Raw genomic sequence first — 10995 nt, 5'->3', positions numbered from 1 at the left:
GGCACCTGGCTAGTGTTCGTTTATGACCAAAGCATCGACGTTGTAGGAGTATCGCTAGTCTAATAAAATTCCTGAATAAAAACTGACTTAAGGTGAAGCATGGCTTCTTTTATTGAACCACTCCAAGCAGATCCACCGAGCCAAAGCTCTTTTATAATAAATGTACGAAAAGGTAGAAGAGGAAATCCATCTAAGCCGTTTCCATGGGCACCACCTGGACGCGTTCGGTGACCAGCAGATCCTTGACGGTGGTGTGCAGAATGGGAGTGGTACCGTGCTTGAAGCGGTAGTCCAACTGGCGCTCGCCCTTCTTGTTGGCCAGCTCGTAGTTGCGCAGATATTCCACGCTGCCCTTGCGGATCACGCACAGATCTATGTTGGATCCGGATCCCAGATCGTTGAACACACCGGAGGCGATGGCATCGCGCACCAGTTTCTTGCCCTCCTCTTCGGTCATATCGGGTCTCCAGCGGCTTTCGAACACGGTCATGGCGGCCAGAGAGCCCGATCCCATGGTGGCATAGGGCAGTTTATCCGAGCTTCCATGTGGGTGGATGGAGTAAATGTGGGGCCCGGTCTTATCCACTCCGCCGAGCACGAGGGCGGCACTGATGTGACCCTGGTAGCGGAAGAGCATCTGCTTCAGCATCACATTGGCGGCCACCACGCGCACCTCGCGCTCTGTTTGCAGGCGGTGCAGCTCCAGCTGGGAGGAGATCAGATCTGTGGTCATCTCGGTGTCCGCAGCGGTTCCAGCTCCACAGCAGCTGCAGAAATAGGTTTTTTGTTAAGTGTATAGATCTTGATCAGATTCCGATTCCTTAAATTGGAATCCGTAATTTAGAAGCCAAATAAACTGCAGTCGATTTTTATAATTTTTTTTAGAACACAGTGTACCCTCTGTTGTCAATAAAATAAGCTAAGCTCATTTATATAAAAATGCGCCTGACCATAATACATAAGACAGAAACATTAGCTTGTACCAGGTTTTAAGCCTGTGGGCATTATTAAGCCATTTAAATGCGGTATTTTGGCTACCAAAACCTTTAAGTGAAGTGCACTTGTGGACACACTTTGGGCGATTTATGGACTTACTATATATTCTTGGCCAAGTAGTGAATCTTGGCGCAGTTCTTGTCCGAGACGATGGGTCCCTCGGTGGCACGGGTATCGGCGCCCAGGATAACACCATCCTTGAAGATAATGCCCACGATGGTGGTTCCCGTTTTGGTGGTGGTCGGAGGCTTGAAGCCCTTGGTTAAAAGAGTCGCATTGCTGAAAGCAAACAAGGAGTATTTAATTAAAGCCGCTGAGAGATTTCTAGAGAACTCGGATGATTCTCACCGCTTGCAGTTCTCGAAATTAAAGCCAGCGCGTGGCAGATCGCGTGCCATATCCAAATCCATAGTTTGTGCTTTTTATTTAAATTATATTCACACGAAGAAGTTAAATTTCCTTGTTTTTTGCCGAGCGGGATGACAAACAAAATTGTTGAAGGCGTGATAGAGCTGGAAGTGACATCGATACAACATCGATAGTTTAGTTTTGAGTCACTGTCGATGATTTCCTAACTATCGCGGTTGTTTTTAATAAATTAGAAGTAAACATAAATAACATTCATTTTTAAGGTAATTTAACTTTTTAACATAGTTAAAGAGCACTCTTATTGAATATTCTTAAAATTTTAATGTGATAGATCAATAAAACTTGTGCAAACAAATTTGTGTTTAAAGAAGTATCGATATATTTTACTTTTTTGGCAGCCCTCGTATAAGGTCATTGTCGGTGTGCCATCGCTATTGTGCATCGCATCCCTGGAAAGTATTTTGATAATTTACCATGTCTGCGGCCACAAAATTATATAAAACAAGCTGGTGCGCCCTTCGGCAGCTCCAACAATACAGAACCAAGAGTAAGTAACGCTATTTAAGAGTCCTTTTATTGATCAAAAGCCGAGGAAGTGGTTTACATAATGCCGGTGGTTCCTCACGTTTAGTGGAGCGCCACGCCAGTGATGGTAGTTTGGCGGAGCCTCGTCGCTAGATAGCTAGATTTCAGTATATATTTTATTATTTGAATATCTTTCGAAATCAGAAAAATAAATAACAAAACAACAAATAACAAAGGAACCATAGAAAAAATAATTTAAAAACTTCGCTGTTCAATTTAATTGAATAATCATCGAGATGAAGTAATGGCTTATTATTTTCGTTGATAATATTTGTCTTAATTAAACATAAAACTTCAGCATTGTTATGTTAATTTCATTTTTTTTATTTCTTTGTCGAACATTTTATCATGCAACCACAAATTTACAAAATTGTGGAATTTTTGAAGACTTAAACATAAAAACTTATATTGTACAATTATTTACAGCCAACTTCAGCGCTTCGATAGACAAGCGGAATGACCTGTTCAACCAGGAGCAGCGCCGACAAAGGGATGCGGTGGGCCGTATCGACAAGATTGAGGTGCGGTATCTCGGACTTCCCGAAGATGTCACTCTGGTGATGAACAGCAACATCTCCACGCCCTTCAATTGTGCCCAGCACCTGAGTGAGGGACACTGCAAGCGCTCGGCACTGGCCCTGATTGACGGCAGTGTGCCCTGGGATATGCACAGACCCTTGCAGGAATCCTGCACCCTGCAGCTGCTCAACTTCCATGTTTCCGAGCCGCACGTGGTCAACAAGTGGGTGTGCGCCTTACTTTGTCATAAGTGTATATTGTTCTAATTCAATTACCTTTCTTGCAGAGCATTTTGGCGCACTTGCAGTTTCATGTTGGGAGCCGCCCTAAACCGGGCTTTTAAACCGGAAGCCAATCTTCAGCTGCATAGCTTCCCTGGACCCAACAGTAAGTAAAAATGTATAAATTTATAAGCTTTATGAGTAGTTCAGGAGTGGCACTAATGAAGCACCTCAGAATATTTTTGGAGAGATTTGAAAACACTGGTACACAAAAAAGAAAGCCAAGACTAATCGTCATTGATTCTGAAAGGATTTTCCTGCATATTTCTAATTCTAATTCTAATTGTAAACTTTCCATCACTTCCCAGTTTTTAAGAACACTGGTTAAATAGTCAAATAATAAATTTAAATTCCTAATTACAACTAAACACTCAGAGCTGGAATTTAGCTCAAATGATACTTTAACTCAAATATTAGTTAAAAAACTTTTATTGTGTTTCTTTTGGATTTGTGCTTTTAGTCTGCTTTCAAAGATTAATGATACATTTTTAATTTTCCTAATACCTTTACACAAGGGGTTTTGTTTTAAAGCTTTTTGTTCATTAATGTTTAAAGTATCATTTAAATTTTGTGATATAAAAATCGAAATTCTGAATTCGTAAACCTTTACTTCATTTGGTATATATTATCGCCCGAGTTACATATTACCTGCAATAGAGAAAAGATTTTTTGAAAAGTTTCATTAGATACCATTAAAAATTAGGATTGAGTAGAAACAGACAGACAAACATGGCTAGATCAACTCTCCTAGTAATGCTGCCCAAGAATATATGTATATATAGTGCTTCACTGCGTTGCAAAACTTTTGACGGAAATTATAATACCCTTTGCTAAAATGTACTTAACACATATATATCGAAATTTATATACGAATAAGCTGTATCACTTAAATGAATCTTTTTTCTTTTTCCTATCATAGTTAAATCGGGCAGCTTTGTCCATGATATTGTGCTGCAGACCCAGACATGGCAGCCCTCGAAGGAGGAGATGCGCGCTATTTCGGCGGAGATGGTTAAACTGGCCGCACAGGATCTGCGCATAGAGCGCTTGGACGTCCAGCAGGATCTCGCTCAGGAGATGTTCAAGGATTCCAAGTACAAGAGCGAGCAGCTACCCAGCATCGCACAGCAGACCCAAGGAAGAGTGACCTTATATCGAATGGGTGATCACATTGACATCTCACGTGGTCCGATGGTTGGCTCCACTGGCTTCCTCGGCAAATGCACCATCTCGGCGGCCCTCAAAGTTGCAGAGGAAGGTCCAGCAAGTGCATTCTATCGCATTCAGGGTGTAGCTCTGCCCGCTGGCTTCCAGCTGAACCATGTGGCTTTTGGCATACTGGAGGAGCGATCTAAAAAACCTGTGAGTATTCCTTTTGTCTCAAAGTTTTAAGTTTCAATTTAAGCATTTCTAGTGACAGTTTTTAAACAATATTTTGTATATTATTTTAGAGCCCCGCACGTCTGCCTAACGAACCTTTTGAGGAACAACAACAACAACTGCAATTATCTTAAAACGTTCTTTAATATTTAGAACTATACAATAAGTGTTTAAAGGTAAATCAATAAAGAGCGTCATTATTTGTTACAAAAACATAACCGTATTTAAAAAGTATTTTAACAAATATTAAATTTTTTACAATGTACACTTCTTAAATTATTTTGTGGAATACATTTCAGGAAAGTTTTACTTTTAAAGTAATGAATTCAGCGTTCAATAGCAAAATGAATTTATTCTATGGAACACTTGTGGTCATTTTAAAAACTTTTTTTTAAAGGTTTTATCTTACTTGGGCGAAAGCAGTTCTCTATTTTAATTTGGTCTTTAAAACACCCTAACAACATATTTTAAAATCTAGAGATTTCTATAACACTAGGAAAAGTGCTGTTTTAATCAAGTTTACACTTTGTGGCCACAGACTTTAACATTTGGTAACGATTTCATCTTTAACATTTAAGGCATGCTTGAGAGAAGGCAGATAATCGGAGATTTCGAGGAAACAGGCTTATAGGCTAATATCTACAATAGGAAAACGGAAACAGCACTCGTATCTGCTTGAGATTCCCAACAGTTTTTAAAAGCTCTTGAACAGACCCTCCAAATCGTGCTCTTTCAGGGCAATTACCAACATTATCAGTCCACCCAGGAGGATACCAATGATTTGTATAATAATACCCTTAGGATCTTTGGCCATCTCCGGATTGTGGGCCACACTCATTGTGGGCACCAGATCGGCAAAGGCTATGTAAAGGAAGGAACCAGCGGTAGCTGCATAAATCCATTGGGTCATACCGTCACCGATTCCGGCAATGAAAAGACCCACGGACATGCCCACGAAGCTGAGAACGGAGCTCACAATGTTCATGTAAACGGCTCTCCGCATGGACACACCCGTTTGGAGGAGCAGAGCGAAATCACCTAGCTCGTGTGGCAATTCGTGGCAGAGGACTGCAAAGGCTGTGGCAAATCCAGTGACCGGATCGCTGGCAAAAGCTGCACCAATGGCCAGGCCATCCGTGAGATTGTGCAACCCGTCGCCGATGATAACCATAAAGGCAACTGGGGTGAGTGGACGATCGGGGGTCTTCTCATCCAACTTGGCCTCCTGCAGCATCACATTAAGTTCTCGAGGAGCTGGAAAATCAGGATCCATCCTGTGGAGCTGGCTTCTCCGTTTGACTGTGACTATGGCCGTGACCGTGACCGTGGCCGTGGCTGTGACCATGTCCGTGGCTATGTCCGTGACCTGGTTTGCCTCCCTTCAGCAAAGGTATCAGGTTCTCCAGCATATACATGAAGAGGGCCGCCAAGAAGGAGCAACCACAGAGCAGGGCAGCCTCGTTGCTATGTTTGTGATCCGATTCCAGGGGATTAACGCCAGTCACCTCCACCTCGTGTTTCTCCTCCTTGAAGAGAGCATGGGGGAGCAAGTGCATCAGGGCATCGCCGGCTAAAGTGCCCACGGCAATGGACACCAGGAACTTGAGGACTTCCTGGTAGGCGGCTGTCTTCATCAGAGGAACCAGCAGAATGCCCAGCAAACCGCACGCAGAGAGAATCAGCATGGAGATGCTGGCATAAATCCATGCTGAAAAAGATCTGTAAGTAAGTTTTGTAACCACGAACCTAATTTAGGACACCTACCGTACCAAATCTTTTGGCTCTTATCGTGGAGATTTTCCAATTGTGGAGCTGGTTGCTTGCAAACTCCATTGTCGATTTGAGCCAGTAAAGCTGGACATAGTTTCATAAAGGCTCTCGGTGTTATCCTCACCGAGTTGATGAACTCGTTGTACTCCTCCTCCGAGTTGTGCATGGAATCAGTAGAACCATCCTTCCTAATCAATTTTGTGTAGGCAATGTTTTTGTGCAGATCATTGTGGTCCACGAGCAGAGAAAGCAGGGACTTTGGAGATAAACAAGCGGCCACAGGTTCTGAAAGGGGGAAACATGATTTGTTAAGCTTTTTTTTCAATCGGAATTTAGACCGAAAAAAAAAATGCATTTTCCGATCTGATTACGATTTATATGTTTGTGTTCATAATCATTTCCTGGTGAAACCCCAGTATGCACTGTAATAATAGAATGTTAAATCTTAACAATATCCCTCGTTATTTGAATTTAAACCATGTCCATATATGTAAAGTTTAGAGCTTCTTTAAGTGTATGGGGTGTAACCTGTTAGTTCTATTTCAAGACTATCAAGTGTTTTATTTATAAAGCTAGGTATGGAGAATTTTCACTTTCCCTAAGAAATCATGTTTACTTCTCAAGCTTTGTCACTGTTTTTCTATAGAAATACCGACAATTACATTTCTTCGATCCCGACGTTTTGCTTTCTCATCGGTTGATTGTTATCCAATTCGCATGTGCGAACTTGCCATTTATTTAGTCGGCGGTTTAGTGTTAACTTTATATGGGACAACGTTGTAATGACTGTGTGCACTTCAATTAACTGTAAAGCCTCACCAACAAAAATAACAAACGAAGTGATTGAGGTCTGTTTGTTTCTCGTTCTGCATCTGTATCTGTATTGTTGTTTTGTTTTGGATTTCCGCATCCATAATGCGTTCGTTAATCGTGTTATCGCCCTGTTTTCGCCGCCTGCTGACAATGATCTTTCCTACCTGCTGATTTACGGCTACATTTACTGCCCAAAAGGAGAGAGATATACGCATCTGATAATTTGATTGCGTATGTATAGTAGTATATCTGATAATTTATGCGACAAGGCCGCGATCACAGACGGAACTTCCTATCAACCAAATGAGATGGGAGGATGGGATGGCATAATTGAATTGATGATAGACCGCAGTCGCCGGTCGCCGGTCGCCTTGCACTTGGAAATCGGCCAATTGATGGAAAGAGTCGAGGCCCGGCTTCATCTATTTATACACGTACTTTCATTCTGATGCGACATTTACCCGGCCTCAATTTGTATTGTGCCACAGGTGGTGCTTTATCCTATTTGCTTGTTTATAATTGCTAGTCAAGTAAGTTTCAATTCAGCTTTTGTGGATTCATGGGACGCGAGCTAAATGTGAGAAAATCTAGCCTACTGTTTACGACTTTGTTGTCTGTACTATCCTATCTGAAGTATTATCAGTCATTGCTGATGGTCGGCAAACAGCCTGCTAGAAGTGGAATGCGAAATCCCCACCATAAAGATAGCCCTGGGGCAGTTGTGAAACAAACACAACACGACTACACTACTCACCAGAGCTCTCCCTTGGGTGTCTGTGCTTGGGGTCGTGCATTTCCAGGAATTCCGGGACCTCTGGGGCAGTCTCTGGCCTTGAGAGATTACTAGACGGCGTAGAGATTTGCACCTCCAGAGCTTCCTCATCGGTGGTGCTCAAGCCTTGCACTGGCTCAAAGTAACTACTGACATTGGTCCTGTGCGCTGTCTCGTCGGAGTATCCTTTGGGTCGATGCTGATCGATCGTGTGTGAGGGGTCAAATTGGATTTGACCCAAGTTCAAGCTGAACATCAAATGCTCAAGACCCTGGAAATTGATTTACAACATTTGTAAATTAAATTAAATATATTAAATGGTAATAGGGACAGCACAAACTAACAATGTTAAGCATAAATATATTAAGATTGCATTCTTATAAATATAGTGATTGAGTACAAACAGGTGGTACTTGCTAAACATAAACACCAGCGAATTTTTAAAAGATAAGATAAAGGGTTAATTTCTGTAATTTATTAGAGGCCTACCATTTTCTTTTACAGATAATACAATATTTGATAGGTTTTAAAAGATTAAAGCGAACAAATGATTAGCTAAACTATTATTTTATTTTAAATTAAATTACAACAAGAAGGAAAGCAAACTTCGGCAAGCCGAAGTTCATATACCCTTGCAGCTATTGCATTAATTAAATACTTTTGAAAACATTTAAATTATGATTTACTTGAGTATGTGCTAAAAAAAAACATTGAAACTATGATGATTTGCAGCTCAATTATTAGATAGTTATTTTATATATTTTTATTATTTCTATGGGAGCTATATGCTATAGACGTCCTATTTTGATAACATTTATACCATAATTCTGAAATAATTAAACATTGCTATATGTCGAAGAACTAAACCAAAAATTAAAAAACAAAAAAGTTATAATTTTTTTTTATTTGTTTTTCCGATTGTTCCTATGGGAGCTATATGCTATAGTCGTCCGATTTTGATGAAATTTAAACCGTAATTCTGAAATATTAAACCATTACTATATCTCGAAGAACTAAAAAAAAAATTAAAAACAGCAAAGTTATAATTTTTTTTCATTTATTTTTCCGATTGTTCCTATGGGAGCTATATGCTATAGTCGTCCGATCCGGCTCGTTCCGACTTATATACTACCTGCAATAGAAAGACAACTTTTGGGAAAGTTTCATGCAGATAGCTTTAAAACTGAGAGACTAGTTTGCATATAAACGGACGGACAGACGGACGGACAGACGGACATGGCTAGATCGACTCTACTAGTGATGCTGATCAAGAATATATATACTTTATAGGGTCGGAAACGTCTCCTTCACTGCGTTGCAAACTTCTGACTGAAATTATAATACCCTCTGCAAGGGTATAATAAAACATTCTTAAACTTATCGATTTTTTTCCATGCCCCGGAAAATGTTTATGACTCAGAGGGGACTTGGAATTTTGTGTTAATTCCCTCAACTATTTAATATTAATATCAACCCTGAACTTTTAAAGCCTATTTTAAACATTATTCTCAGAATTACTGGAGATATCAGAACAAAACAACTGTCAGCTGCTTTGATTCAGTGACCGCCCTAAAATCTCCGTTAAAACCAAGCCAGTTTTTTTTTGACACTAAATTTTCACTTCATAACTTTTCCCGCCCACAATTCGCACTTGCAATTTTTCGCTAATTTGTCAAAGTGTGTATTTGCATTGGCTCCGATCTATCACAGTTAATTACTTGATTTACTTGTCAACGTGCCAGGCAATTATATTTACATCTGAATTCATTTGTCTATTGTTGTACCTATTGTCTGCCGCATTTTTGCTGTCGGAAAAGTGGGAGGAGGCTTGTCGGTGGGGGGAAATCCATCTAATTGCCTTGACAGCTACCTGTCGCCGAGGATTGGGGCGTGTGTCAGGTGAATGATGAGTGGCTGCAAAGAATTTCTTAACCAAGATCAGGATTTCAGAATTTGCATATCAACAAACATTAAGCAAACACGCGCTGGCATAAAAAACCGAAAAAAACGTATTTATTATGGAGCTCATGAACCCACCAAATGGCAGTTTTACTTTCATTCAGCGAAAATTTGTTTATGTGCCAAGTATACTATGTAATCGAAATTGGAATATTAGAATGATGATAGAAAATGAGGTGGGTGGCCAGGGGGTGGGGACCTTTCATTTTAGCATGCAGAGTGCGTAAAAAGTAGAAACACTTTAGTAACGTGCCATTTAAATGGACAGAGCGTATTGCGTAGACTATACGCATGAGTAATGTCAATTGGCTCGGATTGTATGGACTCGGACGGTCTGTCCATAACTTTGGAGTCCATAAGCATAACGATCGGGTTGCGAAAGTCATAGATGGCGGGGCTTCTATTTCGTCAGCTGGTTTACCGGGCTATCTATCCTCATCCTCATTAGAGGAAACAAAACAGTCTTATCGGGGTAATCTCCAAATCTCTGATTTGGATAACAGAGGATGTTGGACGCTACTACGACACTCGTGTGGATGCTCAAGTCTCGCACTATATAACTCACTGTGTGTTGTTCGTTTGTCTGGATTTTGATTAAATTTATGATAATGCCCGCAATAAAGTCTACGTTTTGTATCATACATTCCCAACGAGACGACGACTGCTCCTCAGCGCCCCCTGTTCTATAAAATGGCTCCGCGTATTATAAAGATTACAACCTTTTAAGAGTGACGCGAGTTTATAACTGTCGAGAGTGTTTTGTTTGCCTGTTTGCCAACTTGGCCAGAACAGAACTGCTTGGCTTTCACAATGACCAAATATTTGATGAACTCTAATTTATATAAACCCCCTATCCCCCAACTCCCTTTGTTTTTGTTGCTGTCCCAAAATAAAAAAAAAAAAGACACAAACTCACTAATTTTTTGCCATAACATTAACCGCAAAAGCTTTGTCCGTGTCCGACTTTGTTTACCCTTATTTACCTGTGCTCAAATTACTCTTCTGTGTGTTTACAAGGTTGGTTTATTGGTTATTACCTCAAAGCTGATGGTCCCGCCATTGCCGTATTTTTGGAATATCTGGGCCAGGTAGCGATTATATTCCGTGGAAGTCCGTACGGTTCCGAAAAAAATGCGAACCCAGGCACAGGAGGGTTAAGACCAGCACCTGCTTTTCGGTCATCTTAATGAACTGAACTGAACACTCGGGTGGTAAATTGTTGTTGTTTTTTTTTTTTTTTTTTTTTTTTTTATCGAACTCGCGCTCTACTGGACGCTCGGCATTTCACGGCGCTTCGGCGGGATTTTCTCGAGTTTTCACAGACGCGTGCGATCCGTACCGCTGCGGCCAACTACCGATCCGTTCAATGGTCTTTTGAAATGACAGTTTCGCCCCCGCAACGTTTTTATACGACTTTCGACGAGTGGCGGGTTCTCCTTTCTCCCTCTCTCTCTCGGGGCTTCTCATCACTCTGCGCACTCGCTGCTAACTTAACTGCCATTCGGGCTAAGCTTTGGAAAAGCTTTCGCTGGGCCATTAAATTTGACAACT

At 40.9% G+C, this 10995-nt stretch overlaps 3 protein-coding genes across 3 annotated transcripts; 1 reads left to right on the top strand and 2 right to left on the bottom strand.

The window, feature by feature from the left end:
- Window positions 1–87: 87 nt before the first annotated feature.
- On the bottom strand, window positions 88–1524 carry LOC128259718 (proteasome subunit beta type-7). The gene is made up of 3 exons (XM_052992268.1): window positions 1345–1524; window positions 1096–1275; window positions 88–767 (listed from the first exon to the last, which is right to left on the bottom strand). The coding sequence occupies exons 1-3, from the start codon at window positions 1404–1406 to the stop codon at window positions 191–193; spliced, it is 819 nt and encodes a 272-aa protein (XP_052848228.1). The 5' UTR covers window positions 1407–1524; the 3' UTR covers window positions 88–190.
- Window positions 1525–1771: 247 nt separating this feature from the next.
- On the top strand, window positions 1772–4348 carry LOC128259761 (39S ribosomal protein L39, mitochondrial). The gene is made up of 5 exons (XM_052992315.1): window positions 1772–1912; window positions 2377–2692; window positions 2756–2856; window positions 3670–4112; window positions 4202–4348. Exons 1-5 carry the CDS (start codon window positions 1840–1842, stop codon window positions 4262–4264), a joined length of 996 nt encoding a protein of 331 aa, XP_052848275.1. The 5' UTR covers window positions 1772–1839; the 3' UTR covers window positions 4265–4348.
- Window positions 4256–10835, bottom strand: LOC128259760 (zinc transporter foi). The gene is given in 6 exon segments (XM_052992314.1): window positions 4256–5394; window positions 5396–5838; window positions 5895–6185; window positions 7468–7756; window positions 10482–10577; window positions 10579–10835. Coding segments are annotated over 6 exon segments (1737 nt in total). The 5' UTR covers window positions 10627–10835; the 3' UTR covers window positions 4256–4824.
- Window positions 10836–10995: the final 160 nt, after the last annotated feature.

Source organism: Drosophila gunungcola, assembly GCF_025200985.1.
Source record: "Drosophila gunungcola strain Sukarami chromosome 3L unlocalized genomic scaffold, Dgunungcola_SK_2 000009F, whole genome shotgun sequence".
Lineage (NCBI taxonomy): Eukaryota > Metazoa > Arthropoda > Insecta > Diptera > Drosophilidae > Drosophila > Drosophila gunungcola.
Note: the sequence above shows the minus strand (reverse complement) of the source record. Positions and strands in the feature narration are given on the sequence as shown.

Excerpts from the sequence above, each read along its gene's own strand:
- LOC128259718 (XM_052992268.1), bottom strand. The coding sequence starts at position 1,406 with ATGGATTTGGATATGGCACGCGATCTGCCACGCGCTGGCTTTAATTTC. Across the intron at positions 1,276-1,344 it reads AATTTCGAGAACTGCAAGCG|CAATGCGACTCTTTTAACCA; the intron begins GTGAGAATCATC and ends GTTTGCTTTCAG. Across the intron at positions 768-1,095 it reads TACTTGGCCAAGAATATATA|CTGCTGTGGAGCTGGAACCG; the intron begins GTAAGTCCATAA and ends CTATTTCTGCAG.
- LOC128259761 (XM_052992315.1), top strand. The coding sequence starts at position 1,840 with ATGTCTGCGGCCACAAAATTATATAAAACAAGCTGGTGCGCCCTTCGG. Across the intron at positions 2,693-2,755 it reads GAGCCGCACGTGGTCAACAA|AGCATTTTGGCGCACTTGCA; the intron begins GTGGGTGTGCGC and ends CCTTTCTTGCAG. Across the intron at positions 4,113-4,201 it reads AGGAGCGATCTAAAAAACCT|AGCCCCGCACGTCTGCCTAA; the intron begins GTGAGTATTCCT and ends ATATTATTTTAG.